At 43.9% G+C, this 26,472-nt stretch overlaps 1 protein-coding gene across 5 annotated transcripts in view; it reads right to left on the bottom strand.

The window, feature by feature from the left end:
• The window catches only part of MAST4 (microtubule associated serine/threonine kinase family member 4), a 690,505-nt gene that overhangs the window by 123,235 nt on the left and 540,798 nt on the right, over positions 1-26,472 (bottom strand). For all 5 annotated transcript variants that reach the window (XM_068249995.1, XM_068250005.1, XM_068250009.1 and 2 more), the window contains 2 exons: positions 12,030-12,099; positions 8,312-8,390 (listed from right to left, as the gene is read on the bottom strand). In XM_068249995.1, coding sequence (XP_068106096.1) covers positions 8,312-8,390; positions 12,030-12,099 — 149 coding nt within the window. The remainder of the gene's footprint in view (positions 1-8,311; positions 8,391-12,029; positions 12,100-26,472) is intronic.

Below are 26,472 nucleotides of genomic sequence, written 5' to 3'. Positions count from 1 at the left end.
ATTGCAGCACTTCATACATGTACACAGCTAGACATCTGCAGACATGTAGAATGTTACCAGCTATTCATTCCTTAACATAGTCCTGAACTAATGCAAACAAAGGTTCTGATTGTCACAGCTGATGGCAGACATGCTGGGCCAGAAACTCAGGCGTTTAAGGCCTCCATTACACTGGGAATCGCAAAGCGCAAGCAAAATCACTAGCGTTCGGCAAAGCTATTTTTCACAATATAATGTATATATTGTACAATATAATGGAAAAAAAAATCATGTCTTGCAAAAAATGGATTGGACAATTCACCTTGTAAGTATGGGCCTTTACAGGTCAGGAAGGGCCAAGATTCAAACCCTGGTCTCCTGTGTCAGAGGCCTTAACCAGTACACTATCCAGCCACTACAGAAGTGTTTCATTTTTGCAATGTTAAAAACATATTTACTGCAACAGTAAAGTGATTCTTTCTTCCATTCGCAAAGTATTAGCAGGCAGACAACAATAAACCCTGCAATATTTCTTATGTTCCTATTTAAAAAAGTAGTTTTACAATTGCTATCTTTTTTGTGCAAAACACAATAACTAAAGATGCATTTTACTCCCTCTAAGCGCCAGGCCTGCTCTAAGCAGCACTTTCTCTTGGGCACAGCATGTGCCAGAGCAGAAGAACCCTCGTTTGCCTGAGTGAAAAGAGCCTCATCAGACATCCAGTCTTTATAAAATCGCAACTGTTCCATGGAATGTATTCAAGAGCAAAGCAAGAGAAGAGGATGTAAGAGTAGAGAACACCCACTCATACTCATGTACACAAGATGAATGGGCACAGCACAGAGCACAGAGAACAATACTGTTCCCATCCTCCCAGAATCCTCCAGTGCCGAGAAGACCAGCATGCGGCCAGGAGAGGCAGGAGTGCCAGATTTTGTGCACGGAACATGGAGTCTCGGGCTGTGTGTCAGCAGAACGGGGGTGAAGTCAGTGAGGCAGGCTTGTACACTCATTATGAGGTGTGGCAATTCACATGCAAATCTTGTTGCTCTTCCTGTTCCCCAAGCAGGGCGAGCGCCCATCACTCACACTGCAAGGCAGGAAAGGAGTGGCCCTGCAGCAGGGAGAAATCAATAGACTTTCACTGGTGAAACCTGCTCATTGTCCGGTGTCACCATGACGTGGAAGAGTGATAACATCAGCTGGCTAATGAGTATGGAGAAGCAGCTATTAAGATTACCTACACAGGAGATAAAGCCCACAAGAAAGTTTACAACTTTGAAACTGCATGCGAGTGCTGAGGGAAAATAATGATGTCATCCTTTGAAAGTGGACCTGAACTCCTGCACAGGACAGAGAAACAAAACAGAGAAATGAACTAAATAGAGTTTAGCCTGTCTAAGGGCTGGTTCAGACGGACGTTTGCAGAGCGTTTACAGCCAGCGTTCAGGGCTTGGTGTTAAACGCTCCCATTCAAGTGAATGGGAGCGTTTGTACCAAGCTTTCAAGCGCGTTTACACAAACGCGGCAGTTTGGGTCCCGATTTTCCCTGGCGTTCAAGGAGCCCCTGGAAGCTACATGTAGCTTTCAGGGGAGGTTAACCGCGACGGCTAATGTCCCTCTAGGGGAAGAAAAAACGCGACCGCATCCAAACGCACACGAACGCTGCTAAACGCGACGCCAACGAACGCAACGCCTCCAAACGTCCATCTGAACCAGCCCTAATTCCCACTCACCTGTGGCTAATAAAAGCTGCAATTTGATCTCTTAGCTGGGTCAGCTAGCTGGCTGCCTCGGCAGAGCAGCTAATTTGTAAACACAGAATGTTAACCCTATATCTGCTTCCGTGAAAGCAGATTTATTGCAGGATTTGTATCAGCTGTAACAAAGAAATGTGTTTCTTTAAAGGTTATTATGCTGTTGCTTATCTTTTAGTTCTGAGTTCTGAGTTCAGGTCCACTTTAAAGGGATGCAGCACTTTTCTAAAAAAAAAAAAATTGGCATGTTGTGTACAGGATTGTTAGTTGTTCTCCTGATATGCAAACATGGCACAAAACAACATAACCATAGTTTGGCACAATTGGACTATCATCATCAGTATGCATAAGCAGGAACGTTTTTAATGTATTAACCAGCACAATAGATTAAAACAACAAGCATTCAGTACAGTATGTTCTTCAGACTCCCATCCTCTGTACCAGACTAGCGCTAGGTTCACACTGCACTTAAAGCATAAATGAGTTGAAGCTACAGAGTATTCTTTTACTTACCTGGGGCTTCCTCCAGCCCCTGTAGTTTTGCAGGTCCCTCTCTGTCCTCCCGGTCCTCATCCTGGATCTTCTGAGAGGCCCAGTACAGTGAGCGACATAGCTCAGTAACGCACAACTGCGCACGCTCTGGTCCGGCGTCGCGCCTCCTTGATCACACTCCCGCTAGTGAGAAGAGCGCACCTGGCTAGGGGAGTGCGATCAATGAGGTGCCCGACCAGGCCAGCGCATGTGCAGCAGTGCGCACTGTACCAAGCCCCACTGCGGACCAAGGAAGTGGACCAGGAGGAGAATGAAGGACTTACAAGCCTATGGGGGCTGGAAGAAGCCCCAGATAGTAGAACACTACGTGGTCTCAACTCGGGTATGCTGTAAAAATTAGGCCATTTTCTGCAACGAAAACCAACAGGTCAACAAACATATAGTTAGAGTCTATTTTATCTATAGGATCCATTCAGACATGTCCATTTTCAATGTATCGATTGTGTCAGTTTCAGTAGCAAGATGCAGTCCTGTCATGCATGGAAAATGTAGAAAACATTAGCAGCACACAACAGGCTGCAATGGATACCAATATGATTGGATCTACTGTGACAGTACACGTTAAAAAAAGCATCATAGCTTGAACCCAACTTTAATTCTAGCATACGAAACAATCTTTAAAGATCATTTTGGGTGGCATTTTGGGGATAAGTGCTGTACAGTTGCATTGCTGGACTCCCAGCTGTACAGCATGTGGAAAGTACCCTAGAGACACTCACAAAAACAAAATCAATAACATGAGAGCAATCCTTCCTGTTGGCTATTTGTAGGGGAGGCCAGCGATGCTGAGGACACCTGTACAAACTCTAGATTGTCAGGTAAGGTAAATGTAACGTGTTCATAGGTTTAATCTTAAAAGTAATGTGCTTTTTAGACGAGTCTTGTACACAGGATGGCAGTCAGAAGAAAACATGCACTGAAAGCTCAAACTTTTAATGTGTTAGCCAATACATGATCAAAATCCTTATACAAACCTTTCAGCATAAACTGTTGGCTGACACGGTACACTGCTTGCTACATTACTATGCCCAGTGAGTGATCCTTATATAGGCAATGCATGGTGAGCGCTGCTGCACAGCATGTACTGTACTATGGAGAGGGGGAAGAGAGGACCAGGAGGACCCCTATTGTGAGTGAACACAAGAGCAGTCTGACATGAATATCTAATATGGCTGACTCATTTTCCCCAGGCAAGTTTGGTTGCGGAGGAACAATGCAAAAATGCAATATCTGTGGGAAGCTTAAAAATCATGTCCAAGCTGGGGCACTTTACTAGCAATAATTAGGTGTGTAGGTGTAGGTGTGTGTGTGTGTGTGTAGGTGTGTGTGTAGGTGTGGGTGTGTGTGTGTGTGTGTGTGTGTGTGTGTGTGTGTGTGTGTGTAGGTGTGTGTAGGTGTAGGTGTGTGTAGGTGTAGGTGTGTGTAGGTGTAGGTGTGTGTAGGTGTAGGTGTGTGTAGGTGTAGGTGTGTGTAGGTGTAGGTGTGTGTAGGTGTAGGTGTGTGTAGGTGTGTGTGTGTGTGTGTGTGTGTGTGTGTGTGTGTGTGTGTGTGTGTGTGTGTACACACTTGGAAACACTCTGGGGCAATCTGTTCCAGGACTATAAAAGCTCTGTTCAGCAGTGTGAATGCCGCAGAGCACAGTTGTATGTATCCATTCATACCTGACAAAATCATACCTATTTTCCCCATTTCCTGTCTAGACAGGAAGTGATGGAAATTCTCTCAATATGAAAACTCAGAACTGCAACAAAACTGCACAAGTGGCTCTAAGCCCTTGATACACTATCCAAAACTGAAGTATTTCCCCGCTGGACTTGCAATATTTAGCAGTGAATGTAGACCTTTTACACATAGTTCATCTTTTGCCACGCCCTGACATGGTGATTATTATTCAGCACATGTCCACTATAAGATGCATGTCAGAGCAAGAGCATCCACAAGGCAACCTGGGCAGTAGCAATGGTCATGTCTAGTAGAACTCATGTAGAAGCATGTGATTTGTTTGATCAGCTTATACACTTGCAAAGCCCTGATTTGCTGCGATTACATCCTGCTTGAAGCACATGATCATCATGATCATGACTAGCAAATCAGAGACTTGCATAGCTATCACCTGACCAAACTGATCACGCTTCTCCATGAGTTCTCCTGGACATGACTATCACTAGTCAGGTGCCTGGGGCCTAGTGGGTGTTAAATTAGAGTGACCAGACGTCCCGGATTGCATGGGACGCGTCCCGGATTCGGGGTCCGCTGTCCCAGGCAGCATGAGGTCCCGGGAAACGTCCCGCTCTCAGCAGCGGGACGTCCCGGCCTCGGGACTCTGGCCACTCTCTCTTCATGAACTGGCAGCGGCGTCTATAAACGCCGTGCCAGTTCATTGCCCGCAGCCCCGCTCCAGCCTCCTCTTCCGGTGTCTGTTCCGACACCGGCAGGCGAGCAGGGCTACGGCAAGATGGCCGAAGCCCTGTACTGGAGACCTATTTGTGTCTCCAGTACTGGGCTTCGGGCGCCATCTTGCCATAGCCCTGTCAGCGCGGGAGACCAGAGAGAGCAGGAGGAACAAGACGGTCCCGGGACGGAGCAGCGCGCCAGAGGAAGACTTCTGCCAGGTGAGTAAATGGTTTTTTTCCAGGTGTACTTTGCCCGCATTGCGTTTCATTTGTGGTGAAATGTTTGCCCACATTGCGTTTCATTCCTGGTGAAATGTTTGCCCGCATTGCGTTTCATTCCTGGTTAAATGTTTGCCCGCATTGCGTTTCATTTCTGGTGAAATGTTTGCCTGTATTGCGTTTATCTTCTGGTGAAATGTTTGCCCGCATTGCGTTTCATTTCTGGTGAAATGTTTGCCCGCAGTGCGTTTGTCTGGTGAAATGTTTGCCCGCAGTGCGTTTGTCTGGTGAAATGTTTGCCCGCAGTGCGTTTGTCTGGTGAAATGTTTGCCCGCAGTGCGTTTCTTGTCTGGTGAAATGTTTGCCTGCAGTGCGTTTCTTGTCTGGTGAAATGTTTGCCCGCATTGCGTTTCTTTTCTGGTGAAATGTTTGCCTGTATTGCGTTTAGCTTCTGGTGAAATGTTTGCCCGCAGTGCGTTTCTTTTCTGGTGAAATGTTTGCCCGCAGTGCGTTTCTTGTCTGGTGAAATGTTTGCCTGCAGTGCATTTCTTTTCTGGTGAAATGTTTGCCCGCAGAGCGTTTCTTTTCTGGTGAAATGTTTGCCCGCATTGCGTTTATTTTCTGGTGAAATGTTTGCCCGCATTGCGTTTCTTTTCTGGTGAAATGTTTGCCCGCATTGCGTTTATTTTGTAGTGACATGTTGCCCGCATTGCGTTTATTTTGTACTGACATGTTGCCCGCATTGCGTTTATTTTGTACTGACATGTTGCCCGCATTGCGGTTATTTTGTACTGACATGTTTGCCCGCATTGCGTTTATTTTGTACTGACATGTTGCCCGCATTGCGGTTATTTTGTGCCGACATGTTGCCTATTGCGTTTATTTTCTGGTGTCCGGGGTAACTTTTACTGCATTTATTATTTAATGGTCATAGATGGCTATGTTTGCTGTTTTGTGGTTACGGTATACTATTAGCATCACACAGTTTCTGCACACCCATGATGCAAAGTCTCGTTTGTCCACATCATGGTGTAAACACTGCTTTCTTATGCCTCGCTGTTACATCATTACGTTAGCTCCGCCCATACAATGTCATGGCCACGCCCATTTTTCGCCGCCCACCCCCCCCAGTCTTCGTCGCTGCGCGCTCCTCAGTCCTCCCCACTTTTCGCCGCGCCCCCCCCACGCCCCCCTCCCCGGTTGGACCCACAAAAATATGGTCACTCTAGTTAAATACAGTGACCAGACGTCTCGCATTTGGTGGGACACGTCCCGCTTTTGGGGTCTCCTGTCCCAGGCACCATTGTGTCCCGGGAAACGTCCCACTTTTGCCCGCGGGACGTCCCAGCTGCAGGACTCTAGCCACCGTCGGAAGGACTCTGGTAGGCGCGGCCACCCAGCTACATTTGCCTCGCCCCCAACTTGCTCATTGCCTACCCTCCAATCAGCGCTGATATCGGGCTGCATCAGCCCTGTCCCTCAGCGTGCTGTTCCTGCCTGTCAGCTCCGCCCCTAGAGCTCCTCTAATCGGAGCGGCCGACTGGCCGCATCAGGCACGCCCCCAACCTGCGCACACCCTCCGGCAACCACATGGAGAGTGGAGACCAGGCAGCTAAACGAAGAGGAGAAGAAATGGGTGAGAGCGCCCTGTCAGTGTCTTCTCCGCTCCTGGTGTCACCCTCCCCCACCCAGTCCTTGTCACCCTTCTCCCCCAGTGTCACCCTCCCCCACCCAGTCCTTGCCACCCTCCTCCCCTAGTGTCACCCTCCCCCACCCAGTCCTTGTCACCCTTCTCCCCCAGTGTCACCCTCCCCCACCCAGTCATTGTCACCCTCACCCACACAGTCAGTGTCCTCCTAGCGTTTATTTTGTGCTGACATGTTGCGCACATTGCGTTTATTTTGTGCTGACATGTTTGCCCGCATTGCGTTTATTTTGTACTGACATGTTTGCGCCGCATTGGGTTTATTTTGTGCTGACATGTTTGCGCCGCATTGGGTTTATTTTGTAGTGACATGTTGCCCGCAGTGCCTTTATTTTGTACTGACATGTTTGCCCCCATTGCGTTCATTTTGTACTGACATGTTTGCCCCCATTGCGTTTATTTTGTGCTGAAATGTTGCCCGCAATGCATTTATTTTGTGCTGAAATGTTGCCCGCAATGCGTTTATTTTGAGCTGAAATGTTGCCCGCAATGCGTTTATTTTGTGCTGACATGTTGCCCATTGCGTTTATTTTGTGGTGTCTGGGGTAACTGTTGCTGCATTTATTATTTAATGGTCATAGTTGGCTGTGTTTGCTGCTTTGGAGTTATGGTATACTATTAAATAGCATCACACAGTTTCTGCACACCCATGATGCGAATCCTCGTTTGACCACGTCACGGCATAAACACTGCTTTCTTATGCCTCGCTGTTGCATCATTACGTTAGCTCCGCCCATAGAATGTTATGGCCACACCCATTTACCGGCGCGGCAGGCACCACATTTTTCCCCCTATTTTTCGGGGGAGCGCGCCACAGCCCCCCCCCCCCCCCCCCACCCCTGTCCCAGGTTGAGCCTACAAAAATCTGGTCACTCTATGTTAAACGACAACTATAGTGAGAGGTATATGAAGGCTGTCATATGTATTTCCTTTTAAACAATACCAGTTGCCCGGCAGCCCTTCTGATCTATTTGGCTGCAGTAGTGGCTGAATAACACCAGAAACAAGCATGCAGCTAATCTTGTCAGATCTGACAGTAATGTCAAAAACATCTGATCTGCATATGCTTGTTCAGGGCCTATGACTAAATGCATTAGCGGCAGAGGATCAGAAGCATAACCAGGCAACTGGTATTCCTTAAAATTAAATAAATATAGCAGCCTCCATACCCCTCTTTCTAAAGTTATCCTTTAAGGTGCCCATCTGTTACCTTCCTCTTATCCCTCCTACACCTTAGCTTACCAAAAGAATAATAAGGTGGACCCAAAGCTACTTCTATGCCTAGGGCCCCATTTCATCTTAAACCACCTCTGGAGCATGCATGAACAGTGGCATTGCTATGGCAACATGTGGCAGCATACATGTCACACTTTCCTAATTGAGTGACAGCATCAACTGCATCTTGGGAACTTGGCTGCCTGAAGTCCCTAGTGAGGGCTACATTTCCCAGCATGCACCACTGCTCCAGAGTACAAAATAATTCCTACAGCAGCAAGAACAGACACCAGGGAGAAAAATACTAAATGACATTGGGCTAAGCAAGCATTTTAATTAAAATACATTACAGTAACTGTATTAAAGACCCTACCAGGAACACATTTAGCCTTGGTAAACAAACGCTAAGTCCATTCTAAACAGTAAACAAAGCGTGTCATTATTACAATGAGAATTAAGGATGCAATAAAATCCAGGCGGCAGAACTTACAGACACGGTGGAGCTGGGCGTATTCGTGCCATAGCCGGAGGAGGGCAGGGATGCCAAAGACCAGCGTCGTCCATCAGTCCTGTTGTGCAACAAAGATAATGGCATTACTTCACCATGTTTTACATTCATCTCTTGCAATTATACTCTTGGCGCCCCGAACAATGTTAATCCCCAGACAGGGACATTATTACTGATGGCTATATTTCTGAATTATGAAGCTGTTAATCATTACTAAATACAAACAGACCATGCTCTTTCAACGTGGAGAGAATGGACTCACACAGCAAATGTTGAGATACGGAGGCAAGAGAATAAGATCCAGGGGATAGATGTTTAAATAAAGCAGTATTTAATTTAACACATGTTTAATCAAACTTCAAAGATGTTTAAACCACCTGCATATACAGATAGGTAAACGCACATATCAGTCATAATTGTTGACACAAAGGCAAATATACAGATAATGTGATCAGACTGAAAATGTTTTCATTAGTCCTAGCCTCTAATGCTTGCCTAGCTTTTAAACGCATCAGATCAAAGGAAAGCATTCTTGCTTGATTTGAGATCTCATCTGATTGTGTTTACAAAATTCCTTGTGAAAAGGACAGAGCATTAGCATAGCAACCTAGTGGAGGGCAGAGAAATGGCAAAAAATGATAATCCATCTGTTTCATACTGAAAATTGTGGCAATGTGTTTGCAACTCTCATTCAGGGAGCAATGCTCGTTCCCTAAACAAGAATTGCAAAGAGTTGTGGCAAAATAGCTGGGATTTTGCAGTGATTTTCAGTGAGAAACTGGGCCCTAAGCGATCTGGATAAACTTGGGTATCTATATAAGGGGCTCTGCGCACCAGTAGTAAACCCCTATTCCTCCCATGCTGTTTCTATACAACACTGACAGGGTAAGAGGATTTTTTCCTCTCTCTTATCTCTATACAGTTCCATGTTGTCTAGTGCTTTCCCCCTCCCTCTCCCATATGGCTTCCCTGGTGATCTAGCTTACTGTTGCTGCCTACCAAGGACCCAGCAGCACAAAATCAATAATATATGAAAAAACAATAACTGCCAAACAACTGGTACATGCAAAACTATTCATTAATCATTGTCTATGAATTGTTATTAGTGCTCTGATCATAGACTTATATAAGAGGAGCAATAACCAGAAAGTGCATGATTAGGAAAGACACATATACACCTCAATATGAGAATGGTGAACTGACACCAATGTGGTATAATGCTGCTGGAGCGGATGAGCCATTCTCTATAGCAGCATTATACCACATTGGTGTCAGTTTACCATTCTCATATTGAGGTATACTAGTTTCTTTTCTATTCCAGCAGTTTAGGGTCATTACTCCTTTTATATACTGGTTTATGATGAGAACATGACTAATTTAGCTTTTAACAGTTTGGTAGTTTTGACTTTTCATGTTTTCTGTGTAATAGCAAATTTTCGGTTACAGAGAAGAAAAGCATTTGGAATTGGTTCCCCTTGTTGTGTTTTGAGCCCCATGAGAAGCATGGAACCTCCAAACACAACTACTGTGTGTGCAGGCCAGGGTTTACCTCACAGGAGCCTATAGGCCCCATAGGTCCTGGCACCTTAGACTCCACCCTCCATGAACCCACAACCACCGCCGAACTACACTGCAAGTGTGCTGCCTGTCCCAGCTGTCACTTCTCCCTTACTTCCCTGGTCAGTCATGGGTAGCTACAGGTATCCCCTAGCATTAGGTAGCCAGTGGTACCCTCAATATTAAGTAGCTAGAAGAGTGCCATGTATTACGTAGCTAAAGGTACCCCTGACTGAAGGGAGATCAGAGGAATCCCATGAGAAGAGTGAGTAACCTCTTATTCATTCACAGCCTCATCAGGACTGTGCATAGGAAAAAAGAAAGGAAGGTGTTCAGGGAGGGGAGAAAGCTGCCTTTCCATCATCAGGCGCCTGTAGGCAGGTGCCTACATTGCCTTATGGTAAATCCTGCCCTGAGTGTGTGGGATGCTACATGCAGCGTCCCAAAAAGTTTGATCAGCCCTCACTTTTAAACAATCGGTGAACAACATCCCTGAACGCCAATATTCTCCCGTCTGAACCAAGCCTTATGTCACATGACTTTTTTTATGTAGTCTATGCATTTCTATAGTGTTGACATATTTTGAAATGCTTTATAGTTATAATGAGAGAAACCCATGTGAAATGTGAGCGTCATGATCCCTGGCAGCTGCTTGCTGAGGAGAGAGCCAGAGGTCAGCGCTCACAATGCAGAGCTCAGTCAGCGAGGCTCTCTGTTCTGAAGACTGTCCGCTCAGAAAAGGGCTGCCCACACAGGAAGCACAGGCCTAATCTCCACAAGCAGAGCTCCAGGCAAACCGCCAACAGCGCATGTGAAATGTATATTCTGTATGTGAACGCTTGCCTGCCAAATGATAAGTAATTCTATTTGGCTGGTATGGGGAGTCACAAACCTCTGACATACATTGCTGGGCAGGAGATGCCGTTCTAGACTGGCTCAGCAGAACAGCCAGTTCTCTGTCAGGCTAAACAATTGGTGGAAGAGAGAAACACAACACTGTAGCGTAGTAGCAGGGGCAGGAGAGGCAACGCTCCCACACACACCAATAACTGAAGGGACACTAAGCAAGAGAAAAATCAAATCTCATCTAATGGCTCTACCATTACCATATATGCATATACAGGAACAGGTGTTCACACATAGGCTTGGTACCCACTAGCAGCGCTTTTCTAAGCACCTGTGATTTGTAAAGCTCTTGCTAATGTAATGGTAAGGGGGATTTTTAGAAAATGCTTGAGAGAAGTGGGATCACACACATAGCATTACATTGGCAAGAGCGTTTCTTATACCGGGGAATACCGATAAGCAGGTTAAACTAAAACCTCCTTCAGTTTAATTTTAACAGACAGACACATATACACACAGTAACAACAGTCCTTTTACTGCTCGGTGGAAAAGTAAAACAGTCATCCTGGTCCAGATATGCATGGAAACTATAATGAGGGTGGCTAATCACTTAAAAAGGAACTGTAGTGAAAATAACAATTAATAAAATTGCTTATTTTTTTTACAATATTCGTTTATAGATGATTTAGTCAGTGTTTGCCCATTGTAAAATCTTTCCTCTTCCTGATTTACCGTACATTGTGACATTTATCACTGGTGGTGACAGCTTTAGTTCTGCCAAGTGACCTCTGGGGAATGTCTGTTACTGAGAGTTCTATGTGCAGAGTGAGTAACTGCTTGCTTGGCATTTGGAAAAGCCGTTACTTCCCACAATGCAACGAGGTTCACAGATAGCAAACGGTCAGGACCATGGTCATGACATCACACTGTGTCAGGGGTTTCACCACAATATCAAGTGCAGTGCTCATTTGTCCAGCATAAACTCAGTCCCGGTTCCTGGGAGTGTAAAACAATGACCGCAGTGACATTATAACAATATGATCGCTGCTGTGTGAACACGCAGGCTGCCAGGATACTGAAAGCACTGCAAAGAAAACAGATTGACACGTTGTTTATTTAAAAGCAGCACCTACTGTGAGCATATGTACAATAAGCAATTCATGTAAATTAATAATCATGAATAATGTGTCCTTTCCTCGCTAGCGAGCATTCGAAAGTAATTAGACAAGATTAGGATGCTAATTAGGCGCTATTGGAAGAAAAATTGTGCCCATGTACTCTGGGACTGCAGTGTTACCTTCTAGCAAATGAGAAATGAGCGGATGCGCTGGGGGAGAAGTTCCTCGGGCTGTCTTGTGGGCTGTTTCCTATAGGGAGACAGGGAGGAGAAAATGAAGAGACGTTAATACAATATAAAGATAAGTAATCATGCAAGCTGTGAGAAAGGTTGAATGTATAAGTCATCTATTCTAATAGTAAAGTAACTGCAGTGTAAAGACTTACATACATGGTTATAGAAATATATATTTAGCATTATCTTTTTACAAGGTTTGCAATCACTTTGTTGTTTTAGCATCACATTCCTTGCCTACAGGTTGGAGGGATTGGAAGGGGCTTCATGTTAAAGCTGCAGAACAGACAGAACTCGTTCACACCTAGGGCGTTTTGCATTTTTTTTGACCGCCGGCGATTTTAAAAATCGCCCTAAAATTGCGAGTGCAATGAATCCTTATGGGATAGGTCATATCTGAGCTTTTCGTCAGCTTTCCCCTTAGCAAAGCGCTGCATGTACCATTTTTAGGGCGATTTTGCTACAATCGAAGGTATAGGAAAAGCGCAAAACGCTCAAAAAAGTCACTTTGTGTGGCGATTGCGTTGCGCTTTTAAGAATAAATACATTGGCCTCAATTCACTAAGCTTATCTCCTGTCTTTAATGACGTTTCTAGAGTCATCACCATGGTGACGAGGCATGTAGTATTCAGGAAACATTTTACCTCAGGCAAACCTAAAGTTAACTTCTGTCTTTAAGTTAACTCTCCAATCCTTAAAATAACTCCAGAGTTAAAGACAGGATGTTAACTGCGTGTGAAAATATCTACAGAGGAGGTAACGTAAGGAATGAAGAGAGAAGATAACTCTCTCACTGTGTGGAGGTAAGTTTATTCTTGCCTTATTATCTCCAGCATGAGCTTAGTGAATTGAGGCCATTGTATTTATCCTTTTCTGAGTCAGATAGTTCACTTCCTGACTTGCATCAGGAAGTAAAAAAAACAAATCGCTCTGCAAAAGCACTTTACAAAAAAATTGTAGCGCAACAGTAAGCGCCGGGAGAGGGGAAAAAAAAAAACACTCACAAAATCGCAAAATGCTGGCGTTTGCGATTTCGATTTTAGATGTGAACAAAGCCTTACTAGCATTTTGCAGTCACGTGACAATTGCCAATTGGTGCAGGAGAGAAAAGGTTACAGAGGCAAGTAAAATTACACTAAAAGAATGCCTTGTATGGCAGACCCTTTCTGGTCAACCCTTGTATATACACTCAAACAATTTCATACTACAGTACTACGTGTTGTGTGCATCTCGCATGAGGTATAGACACACACACACACACACACACACACACACACACACACACACACACACACACTCTCTCTCTGCAATGCTGGTGAACACTGGGCTAGAACAGTTTTGTGAATGGAAGTGACAGTTTGATCTATTGAGCCCTCATCATGCCATGGATGCCATCAGTAAAGAACAAGCATTAAGCACTGTCCAATTACTTGTCTCTGGCGGTCAGCTCCCCCTCAGGACACCTCATCCTACAGAGGTATTTTGAGCCTTTTATAGGTAAGAATTCCTCCAGGAGCTTGGGAGAATTCTTGATTGCTATTGGTGGTGTTTATTGCAGATAACAGAATGGTATGACAGGAAGATTATGTGGATAGCCAGGCTGTTAGAGGAGAGCTCTGATGCTTAACTTAGCAAAATTGCAAAGGTGGCGACTGAAAAGTCTTTAAAGTGAATGTAATAGAAGCGGCCCAGTTAACTAATGCCAGCTATTTTATTGAATATCTCTTAATGCATAAGCGGTAGTAAAAATGTGACATATGGTTTGAGACAAGTCCATCTCTTCATGGGGACCGCTCAGTATTTCCTTTATTCTTTACAAAAGCACTCCCTGGAATGTATCTCACAGAGCTAAATGTCCATGCAACCCTTGGTCTCTGGATCATAGACTTCCTCTCGAACAGGTCCCAGGTTGTTAAGCTGGGTGACATATCCTCCAGACCCAGGGTGACCAACACAGGAGCCCCTCAAGGCTGTGTCTTGTCACAATTTCTGTTCTCTCTATACACGAATAACTGCATATCCACAGAGGACTCTGTCAAAATCATCAAATTTGCGGACGACACCACAATTATTGGCCTCGTCAGTGAGAACGACGAGCAGGCTTACCGCAAGGAGGTGGACAGAATCTGCAATTGGTGCAGTGAGAACGGGCCGGTTCTCAACACGGCCAAAACAGTGGAGATGGTCATTGATTTCAGGAAGTATGCCAGTATTCCTCCCCCGATATACATTGAGGACACTGAGGTCGCTAGGGTTACCAGTGTCCGCCTCCTGGGAACAACCATCTCTGATGACCTGACCTGGAGGGCAAACACTACCGCAACCCAGAGGAAGGCGCAACAAAGACTCTTCTTCCTTCGCCAACTAAAGAAGTTCGGTATGGCCCATGAACTTCTGAGGTCCTTCTACTCAGCTACAATCGAGTCGGTCCTCTGCTCATCCATTCTGGTCTGGTTTGCTAGCTGCACCGCCAGCGACAGATATAAACTCCAGAGGGTCATCAGCTCAGCGGAGAGGATTATTGGAAAACCCCTCCCCCCTCTAGATCTCATCTATAACACCAGACTGCGTAATAGAGCATTGAAAATTGTGGGCGACCCCTCTCATTCTGGTCACAGGTCTTTCAGCCGACTCAAACTGGGCCGGAGGTTTCGGTCCATCCCTGCCAAGACCACCAGGCGCATGAACACTTTTTTTCCCACAGCCGTTAGACTCTTGAACTCTTCGCACCCCTCTAACCCCCCCACTCTGCTGCCATCTACGGACTAAGACCCGACTTTGGCTGCGGCCACTCTTGCTTGCTTGCTTACTGCTGGTAGTTGTACTAGTTTCACTACCCTCCGCTACACACTGTAATTCCTGATAGAACTGTAACTGCGCTACTGCAAATGTTGTAACTTACTCCTGTTCTGTTGCATCGCTCGTGTTCTGTTGTACTTCTCTGCATCATTTTGTTGTTGTTGTATTATTACTATCTCTGTGTTATTACTATCTCTGTGCCAATCAATGTGCCAAACCCAATTCCGGGCACGGTCCAACTGTGCTTGGCGAAATAAATTCTGATTCTGATCTATACAAAGATGCTGGCCGGCCTCCCTAGTTGCTTGTACACAATTTTGGTAGATGAACTGAGCAAAGACCATTCAGTAAGCACTTTGGAAAACAAAGAAAAAACAGAATTCCCTATTTGGAGATGGACTAGTCCAAAACCTGTCACATCAGTCAGATTTTTACAATCTATTGTAAGCTAAAGCTACTGCGATGTAGGAAATATACATTTGTACTCCATTATACGCATTTTACTCCAAAACATAAGCACATTTTAAACATGTACAAACAAGTTTTACAATTTTTTTGCCCTAGTTAACCTTTAAGTCCCCAACCCCATCCTCAAGGCCCACCAACAGTACATGTTTTGCAGAAAACCACACACATTCACAGGTGAGGTAATTAGTGTCTCAGCAGAGCTGGTTAAAGGGGAACTTCAGCCTAAACAAACATACTGTCATTAAGTTACATTAGTTATGTTAATTAGAATAGATAGGTAATATAATTTTTTACCCACCCTGTTTTAAAAGAACAGACAAATGTTTGTGGTTCATGGGGGCTGCCATCTTTGTCATGGGGGCAGCCATCTTTTTGGTTGAAAGGAGGTGACAGGGAGCATGAGACACAGTTCCAACTGTCCTGTGTGCTGATAACCCCTCCCAGCTGCACACGCTAGGCTTCAAATGTCAAATTCAAAGTGAAAAAAAAAAAAAAATTTGCACCAAAACAGCAGAACGAGAGCAACAACATCAGACATCCCATCATGCTTTGCACAGCATCAGGGGAAAAAAGCCCGGGCAGTTTTCTTCTGTGCCGCTAAAAATGAGGCTTGGATAAGAGAAACAAAGTTCTGATGCTGTGAAACTGTTAAAGAAACACCAGGCCTTTCCAGTGCTGCTGAGTCGATTTTTAGTCCGGATGTTCACTTTAACTACCTCTGTGTATTTCCACAAAATATGCACTGTTGGTAGGTCCTTGAGGACAGGTTTGGGAAACACTGCTTTAAGTAACAAAAGGGGCATTTGCTTTTTTACACATTCATATGGATTTTAAATAGTTTAAACTTCACACTGAAGCAAAAAAACAAAAACAATGATATAATGAATTATATGTGCAGTACAGATAATTCAAATAACATTGGTAGAAAAAGAATAGTTTTTTATTTTCAGGTATGTAGCTTTTTTGTTACAAAAACCATCATCCTGTCATATGTGCAATTACAATCCACACACTGCAATTTAAAGGGCCACTATCGCAAAAAAAGTTGCAGTTAAAATTGGTTTTGGGCCAGTTCATCTCCTCATGGGGTATTCTCAGGGTTTGCTTTGTTTTCAACAGCATTTCTTGAATAGCAGTTTATCTGCCAAAATAGTAAGATACCAGCCACCCAGCCTACTCACTTGTAAACTATTTTGTCAGACTTTACAACTGCTATTCAGGAAATGCTGTTGAAAACAAAGAAAACCCTGAGAATCCCCCATGAAGAGATGGACTGGCCCAAAACCTGTTGGTTCTGTCATATTTTAACTGCCTACTTTTTTCATGATAGTGGTTCTTTAGACTATGAAACAGAGCAGAGCCAATGACCCTTTGAACTCCCCTGCAGTAAAGCCTTATCTGAAGCTGTGTCTTCAGAAAATAGGACTGTCTCTGACCCAGATTGGGTCGGAGAGCTCAAAGAAGCTCTTTTGCATACATAACCACTGAAGTTTCTTAACTCTTCCTGTACTGGAAACAATATGAGACTCTGTTCTTTACTAGTAAAGATCTAATCCTTAGCTGTACTCTACATACAATTCATTATCTCACAAGTTTATTTTCACTTCAGATTCCCTTTAATGTTTAAAAACATTAAGCTTTAATGTGTAAAAACTGTTGTGTGCTCACTCGGGTCGCCCATGTCTAATATTGCATTTTGTTTAAAGATTGCAAACTACCCAGCGTGGAAAATACACACAGGGAGAAATCAATAAGGGGCAAATGCTATTTCACACCACTCTACATAACTGTTCTACATCAGTGCTGCCGAAAGCAATCTGCTCATTTATAGCTATACACAACACAAAAGGAGTTCAAATCCAGCTTCTAATAAGTACACAAAGGCTTATTTTCCAAATTGAATTAAGATCCATTTAACATTTAGCCTTTGTTTCATAAAGCGTAGAACCAAACACATCATGAATCCAATACAGTAATATGATTATCTCCTGGCTTCCAGCCCCATTCAATGCTAACCTGGTATTCTTTCTTAATGTTAAAAACATTGTCTACAAAAATTAAAATGTATTACACGTTGTTATGGCTAGAATAAGGGAGCAGAGAGACCAGTGCCGCAACGCATGATGAAATAACAGCCCGGCAGAAGGTTTCCAGGCCCCTCCTGCGACATTGTTCATCACTTTGCAACCAGCAGATATCCAACTTTACTTACAAAAACACTGGCCACTATACCTATTCTCTCAAGAAGATTACCTCTGCTCATTTGCTAAGGTATGGGGAGCTTGGTCTGAATGGGCAGCACAGCACATTACTTGAGGTTATATTGTCTTCTTATGCATGGCAGCTAAGTTTGACTGTTTTTTTTTTTTTTTTTAATAATGTTCGAGGTTTGATACTTTACGTTTGTTACTTATTTGTTTGTAAGGTCTGCATTTTACCACCACTATATATTGTATTATGTTGTTACCTTTGTTCTCAAGTTCCATGATGGAACAGGAATTAAAAACAAAAAATTCAGAAAAATTCAACAAAACATTAAAAAAAAAAAAAACACTGGCCACAATTCACTAAGATCGTACTAGTGATAATAAAGGTGGGCATACATCAGACGACTTGACGGCCGATCAACCATCCGATTACATTATTATAATTGGATGAAAATTGGTGCTGCCAAATGCATGCCCCACCGACAATACTACCAATTTCGGGGGGGGGGGAGGGGGGAAGAAAGAAAGAAGGTAGACTTCTTTTCCACTTGTCACAATCTGCTCCAAAAAGCAGATCCTGGCCATCTCTCCAATCACAAACAACCGCGATTTCCATGTACATCATGGTGCCCCTTTTCCATCAGTGTGTTCTGCTTTTTCACGAATCATTATGTCAGGTTGCACGATTATTGGTGCAATCGCGCTATGTTCCGGATGCAATCGCACAGAGCGGAAAATGTTGGTGAAATGTGTGCAATCGTGCTTACTAGTAGCAGGAAAAGTGGAATAGATTTTAAAATAAGCAGGAGAATATAGCTAAAGCATAACTAGCAGTCTTTCAGGCTCACACTGCGCCCAAATCTGGCCATGATGTTTTTACATGTATACACAGAAAGTTGCTGCGCTCGGGTGAGATAATCCAGACAATTTGTACAGAGCCGTAATAATCTAACATGCATACAGACTGTTTTGGATTGGTTGATCCTCATCAGTGAATGGCATGGATTAATTTGGCTCTATGGAGTAGGGCTTGAAACACCGAGAGGTACAGACTTACCAGCGAGCTCATGGTGACCCAGAACTCATTAGAGTGTGTAAGGGGCTACAATGGTCCTAAAAGCCCCCTTACTAAAATGCTATGGAAAACAAAAGTTTGCTTTCTTAAAACTTCATGGGATTAATATTAGACAAGATTGGACCATCACTTTTGAATGGGGTGTAGCCAGCGGCATTGCCAGCAGCACCACCTGTCTCTGGCAATGCAATAGCAATTTGCTTCTATATAATAGGGTATGATAGGGCACTATCTGCACGTAGTTTGTATTTTCTTCCAGTATCTGCGTGTTTCCTCCAGGCACTCCGTTTTCCCCAAAATATACAGATAAGTTAATTGACTTACCCCCAAAATTGACTCGACTACAATACATACACTACACAATACATACATAGACATATGACTGTGGTAGGGATAAGATTGTGAGCCCCTCTGAGGGACAGTTAGTGACAAGACAACATACTCTGTACAGCGCTGAGGAAGATGGTGCTATATAAATACTAAATAATAATAAAAATAATAATGTTTGCACAGAAAACTTATCTGCAAATAATTCAGAAAAATACAGTTTACATCAATTAACATTTCTATTCAAATGTATACTGTATTTAGAAATGTAAAATGTTTCCACAGGTTTGTAAGCAATCTGCGTCTTCCTATTAGACATGCACAGCAAAGTGATGCATCCGGTTAGCATGGATACCAGCAGGAAAGTTGAAACACAGAAAACATTTTATTGGCGCACTGGATGCTTTCAGCTGCCAGATCCCAGGATCATTCATTTCATTCTGTCAGGCGGCCTGTCTGCGCTCTGTGACATACGAGCTATAACATACAGTGGCAATGACTGAGTCTGTCAGGCTGCCTGTCTGCGCTCTGTGACATGTGAACTATAACATACAGTGGCAATGACTGAGTCTGTCAGGCTGCCTGTCTGCTCTCTGTGACATGTGAACTACTGGTATAACATACAGTGGCAATGATTAAGTCTGTCAGTGTGACAACTTCCCTCAGCTGAAAGGCTACGGACACTTGCAGCACTTTGTGGAGCATGGGCTGTACAGATGCATTTGCTCTGATATACCAGAATGACACATAGGGCGGAGCCCACTGCAGAGCGCTTTTTTGATCCATTTAAGTTTTTAAAACATGCTCTCACTGACAATCTATTTTGCCACCCTGCACTTTCCTTGTAACAGCAAAGTCCTCGTTGTGCAGAACTCAGGCTAGCAAAGTCTCAACTAACTGGCATGCCTGAGGGGAGATAAGGGGGCTGAACTTTTGGGGGTTTGCAAGGCATAACCTACTTACCGATCCTCCAGGCGCCATCTTTTACACATCCTGCAGTTACCAGCGGCTTCTCGGCATCTACGCACGGCTTCTGGTGTGTCACTTGTCCTGCCATGTCCGTAGCGGCACACAGAGGAAGTTGGAAAGCTGCTGAGAGCTACAGGAAGTGTAGAAGATGGCACCCGGAGGATCGTTAAGTAGTTTCTGCTGTACATGGGGGGGGGGGGGTTCATGGGGGAGGGTTTGTGCTATTTTGTCCAGTTGCTCAAGAAACCGGCAAGCACACATATCCGGCATCAGGCAGTCACTGCTTGTGCCGGATATTAGGGTCTTTGCCAGGGGCGTTGCTAGCCCCAAAGATCAGTGGCACGTGCCACGGATCTATTCTGGGGTGCCCCGGATGTCCCCCAGGCAGAGTCAGCTGTGGTGCCTCAATGGCGGGTATGCTGGGAGCTGTGGTGTATCAATCGGGGGTATGCTGGGTGCAGTGGTACCTCTATGTGGGCATACTGGGTGCTGTGGTGCTATGCTGGGCACAGTGATGCCTTTATAGGGGCATGCAGAGAGCTGTGGTTCTTCTATGGGGGAAAGTTGGGAGTTGTGGTGCCTCAATAGGAGGCCTGTGGGATCATGGGAGGGGGTCCACTAGAAGGTCAGAGAATGCTATGGGGGGACTGCTAGATAACCTGGTGGCAGGCCAGCCTGCCCAGCAGAAAGCCAGACCAGTCAGCACAGAAGCCAGGAAACTCTGCCCAGTTATGTTTAAGTGACACTGCCTTTTTATGTGATACTAGTGACCTTAGCCTGTTTTAAAACGGGCTTGGTCTGTCACTGCTCATATTAGCGTGCACCCGCACACCGCTTCTGGCCCCGTCCTCCTCTGCAAGCCTTCAGTGTCTCTGCGTCCCTCCCTGCACATGCGCAGTGCAAAAAAGCACTGACACAGGGACAAAACAGGAAGCAGAGACACAGGCAGATTATATAAAGAGATGCTGCATTTTTATTTTTGGAGAGGGGGCTTCTTCCAACATTTTTTTGGGCAGGCCTACTTAGACCACTGTTAAGTTCATGTAAATTTGACTCCACTCATGATCACACCCACATTCTGGTGCATGGTCACACCCATTTTCCATCTGAAGTGCCCAAAAGTGCCCCGGATTTCTTAGGATCCTAGCAACGCCCCTGTACTTTGCTTTGATTGGAGGAGAAAAAACTCAATGAAGCAGCTCTTCAGTATGCTCTCTATAGGCTAACCCATGAAATGTATCAATTAAGATACAGGCGCAAGTATGAACTACAGATGGTGATTAAGAGGTAGCTGGTGTTCGGCATAAATTTTTTAATTTGTAATCCTGAAGATCAAATTTACAGTAATTGATACAAAATCAGAGTTTCCAAACTGCCCTATTCAAACACTTTAGAAATAAGCACAAAGCTCAGGTACAAAAAAAATGGAAAAAAGAAGCTCTGAACGTGACCTTCATCTTCCTGTGCTTTCCTCTCCGCGCTCCCCCTCCCCCCTTATACCGGGGGATACCTGAGAGACCTTTAAATGAAACCGGTGCCAGCGAATTCCCTACCCATATGTGCAGCGCTCACTTATTACTTAAATCCTGCTGTTTCCAGGGAGTTCTTGGCCGCTGCATGTTTTCTGTTTCGCGATAATGTCGATATACTGCAGAGATTATGGCTGCTACTTCTGACCCGCTAAAGGAATACTAAGTAGCGGGCAGGCGGCGGGTAGGTAATTAACTCATCCTTCCTGGGGGAGAAGCATCAAAATGAAAAGGTAATCAGCCTACGGATCCAGCTCCCCCCGCCACCGCCGTACACAGGGTGCCTCATTTGGGAGGCCGTTATTGTTAGGAAATGTATATCCTGATTAATTAAACGCTTCCATTGTTTAGTAATTAGTGGTGTGAAGTAAAGTGCCTTCACTTTAGGGGGGAGGGGAAATGCAAATCTTTTGGAGAAGACATATGTTGAACTCACTCTGAACATTATTAATGCGCTTTTAATAGCCGTCTATGGCAAAAAAGTAACAGGAGTGTGTGATGTGCCGAATGGATATTAGCAACAAGGGAATAGGAGGATTAATTATAATTGATATTGGGAACTGCTGGCGGAGAGTAAGGGGGTTATTCACAATAATCAGTGGTGGCCAATGGCAGCTGAAATAACAGGGAGATCAGTTACACATCTGTATGGAGTAGCGGGACGCGGCTGGTCCGGACTGTAATAATTCATCAGACTAACAGACACATACACTGCCACATCAGCGGTAGCATGAGATTATTCAGATTTAATAGCCTGATTCTCAAGTCTGGGTAAAGCCTTTCTCCGGGGAAAATGATTTATTTCCAAAGAGTTTCAGTCTAGGCGAAAATCTTTCTTTAGTTCCAATAGCACAAATGTTTAGGTCTCTAACAGGCTTAACTAGAGGCTAGCAGCCCTTGTACAGGCAACTACTAACCGTCCCTTCCTCCAATACACGGGACTAGACTTCAGATCAGGTGTTATTGTGGCTACACTTTTGTGAGGAGATCATGACGACCACGTTTTATGACCCTTGTGAGACGAGGCCCCCAGGCCATGGAGGGCACCAAAGGGAGGCCAGGGAAGGGTGGGAACATTGGGGGCCCTACCAAAGTCTTGCAAAATTGTAGTTACTCCACTGGCCTAAATGTAAGCAAGTTAGAATCTTGATTTGGTGTGGTCACCATAATTCCTATAATTCTGGTCAATGAGAATCAGAATCCCCGTTATGCAGATGCTGCATTTGACTGGCCATTTTACAAGCTGCATATATTTGCATATGTTTAGCATTAAACCATTTCAGCCCGCAGGGATTTTTCACCTTATGCATTAGGGCCCTTTTCCACCAGCGCGTTTGCGCTGGCTGAATCGCAAAGACGCAAACCGCTAGCGATTTAACAATCGCTACGGTTTGCTTTTTAACATAGGAATCGCGGTAGGTCATTTCCACTACCGCGATTCGTTTTTTACGGGAACGCGAACGCGCGGCGGAGCGATATTTGTCGCGATTTTGCTATGCAGTGCATAGCAAAATCGCGGTCGCAAACGTTGAATCGCCGGTAATTGCGATTCAGCAATCGCTAGCGTTCAGCGTGAACGCTAGCGACTGCTAGTGGAAAAGGGCCCTTAGAGCAATTTTCACCTCCCAATTCATTCACCAATAACTTTATCACTACTGATCACAATTAATTCATCTATATCTTGTTTTTTTCCGCCAGCAATTAGGCTTTCTTTGGGTGGTACATTTTGCTAAGAATAGTTTTTTTTTTTAATGCATTTTAACAGGAATATTAAGAAAAAAATTGAAAAAATTCTTATTTCTCAGTTTTCGGCAGTTATAGCTTTAAAATAATACATGCTGCCATAATTAAAACATATGTATTTTATTTACCCATTTGTCTCGGTTATTACACCATTTAAATTTTGTCCTCATCAGAACGTATGCCGCCAATATTTTATTTGAAAATAAAAGTGCATTTTTTCAGTTTTTTTTATTTTATTAAAAAATATATGTAGATGTAGTTTTACTATTTGGCCACAAGATGGCCACAGTGAGATTTTTTTTGTCCTGGAAGCGAGAGCTGCAGGAATGGTTAATCTGCACCAACACAGAATTATTAGCATTTCAATGAACATCTTAATTTTGCTTTTGCTTTTGGAGCTGGGACGGTTGCAAATGTGCAAACAAGAGGATCTAAACAAATAACTCATTTTAGGAGGAGATGAATTTCAGGTTTGAAAACCCACCAGTACCAGGAGAACCGATCATGTCGTATTTCTGGGAAATGGCAAATGAAAAGAAATAAGTACTCACAAACAAGGGTTGCTATAGGCAACCACAATTTCAGGCATGTGGAGAAAGACCATCTCGGTTAAGACCACTGTTGGGTCAACGTGGGTCGCACTTTAGAAAAACAAAGGACCACTGGATGTAGTTGCAGAGTTACCCGTGGGACAGGGGAGGAGACAATGCAAGATGGGAGGAGGCACCCCAATTGTGATATAACATGTAGTGAGTGGGGGTAATTAATAGGAACAGTCTTGACTCGTGTTAAGAGGTTAAGATTTTTATTGTTAGACACCAATAAAAAGACAACATGTTTCACAGGACCTGTCCGCTTTTTCAGGTCAATACGAGAATGTTTCAGAGCACGAAACAAATACATAGCTCAGACACTGGTCTATTGGCCTCCTTCAATCTCACTCAGGGAAACCGGTTGGGTGTGCATTCCTGCACCAGAACTTTGTGCAATTCCCCCAGAATCCTCAGGGACCATGGCTGTAGCTTACACTAGTTGGGAAAATTAAGGTGGTCCAAGAAATACCCCACTTCTCACACTGAATCTGTGGAGTGGTATGTAGATTAGATGCTCTAATTAAAGTCTGACCATAATTAAAGAGCAACTAATAAAAACAACATAATACGGAACATTTGCTTACTTTTTACAATATTTGTTAATTGTTAATTTGTTAATACATTTAGTCAGTGTTTGCCTATTGTAAAATCTTTCCTCACCCAGATTTAAATTCTGACATTTATCACAGGTGGCGACACCTTTACTGCTGGCAGGTGCAGTTCTGCAGAATGTTTCCCAAAACATTGCAAAAACATACAGATAAGTTAATTGGTTTCACCCTAAATTGGCCCTAGACTATGATGCAGACACTACACGATGCACACATAGACATATGATTACGTTGGGGATTAGATTGTGAGCCCCTCTGAGGGACAGTTAAGTGACACACTATATTCTCTAAACTCTCTCTAACACTCTGTACAGCACTGCGTACGATTTTGGGCACTATATAAATACGAAATAAAAAATAAGTTTCTGAGAGTTCGTAAGCCAGTGCAAATAATGGCTGGTCTCCCAGAATGCTATGAAAGGAGAATTTTCAAAAGCTAAACAGCCTAGGCTAAGCGTCACTGAGAGGGCGGGGCTACATGCCAATATACAGCAATGTATAGCTACAGTTTCTGATGCTGAAACCAGGATAATGAATGTAAAAGGGAGTAATCTGCTTAATGTACTACATTTCTACCATTACATGCTTGTCTCATGCGTGCTACTACTAAAGCCAAAATTATCAGCTGCTGGACAAGAAAGCAACTGCCGTGGCTTAAAGAGACACTGAAGCGAAAAAAAAAATATGATATAGTGAATTGGTTGTGTACTATGAATAATTACTAGAAGATTAGCAGCAAAGAAAATATTCTCATACTTTTATTTTCAGGTATATAGTGTTTTTTCTAACATTGCATCATTCTATAATATGTGCAGATTACACAACACTCAGCATTCAAAATGAGTCTTTCAGAGCAGTCTGTGAAGTAATGACCTCTCCTCTAGCAGAGGAAAAGTAAATAGTCCAGGAACAGTTGAGATAATAAAAGTCAGATAACAGCCCTCTCCACGACTAACTTAGTCGGAGAGCTTAATGGCTTGTTTGCATAGAGATAACAACTGAAGTTTCTCAACTCTTCCTGTACTGGAAACAATTACACTGATGTATCTGATCTTAATGTTTTATTTCTTAGCTGTGCTACACATACAAATCATAATATCATTTTTTTTTCGCTTCAGTGTCTCTTTAAGATAAACAATGTTGAAGCAAACCCCCCCAAATGTGTTGGTTGTAACAACACTATTACTTTAAACTGCAGTATAATAAAACAACCACAAGATGTCACTGTCTGTAGAATGAGGTGGTGATCTCTACGGTATTGTGATTTCCGGTGTTCTTTCTGTGTTCTTCTCTGTTCTAAGTAAGCTGCATTTCCTGATGGTTGTGAATGATTTACCTCTGCATGTTTTCTTCAGTAAAGAATTCTAACTTGTTATACTGGGTGCTTATTTGCATGTACCGACCACTCTGCTCCATCACAATGAATACCATGTGACTGGCAGGGATCCATGAGGAGGCACAGGGACTAGTCTTGTAAGATCAATAGACACTGCTGCACCACAGTGTAATACTGCTTAAAGAGACTCTGTAACAACATTTTCATCCTTATTTCTTCAATCCTATAAGTTCCTATACCTGTTCTAACGTGATGCACAGTGGCTGTATTATCTCTGTTATATGATCTAATCTTCTCTCCTCTGTCGGGTCTGTCGGGCTCAGGCAGTCAGGCTGGAATGTGCTGTGCTGCATGTGATTGGATAGAAGCTATACACACCCTCTCCAGGCCCCCTGCACACTCTGTATGACTCACACACTGAGCTCCTCTCAGCCTATCACTTGCTATGTCTTTTGTTTGTAAACACTGCATAAAACTGGCAATTACAAGCCAGGATTGCAGCAGGGAGTGGCAGAAACAGCACAGAGGGGTCCAGGAGAAAATAATGAATAGTATGGTATGCTTTTTATTGTAAGAATTTTAGAGTACAGATTCTCTTTAAGCTTTTTTTGTGAAGACCCATGAGTAAGGAGTAAACGCTGAGAGGAGTATACTCAGGAGCGTGTTGTGGAGCCGCCGGTGCAGGGATCTGTGTTTTTATCTACAGCACTCCCTGCTGCAATGGATCCCGAG

The sequence above is a fragment of the Hyperolius riggenbachi genome, chromosome 1, assembly GCF_040937935.1.
Source record: "Hyperolius riggenbachi isolate aHypRig1 chromosome 1, aHypRig1.pri, whole genome shotgun sequence".
In the NCBI taxonomy this organism is placed as follows: domain Eukaryota; kingdom Metazoa; phylum Chordata; class Amphibia; order Anura; family Hyperoliidae; genus Hyperolius; species Hyperolius riggenbachi.
The sequence above is the reverse complement of the archived record's forward strand: the minus strand, read 5'-3'. Positions and strand labels throughout refer to the sequence as shown.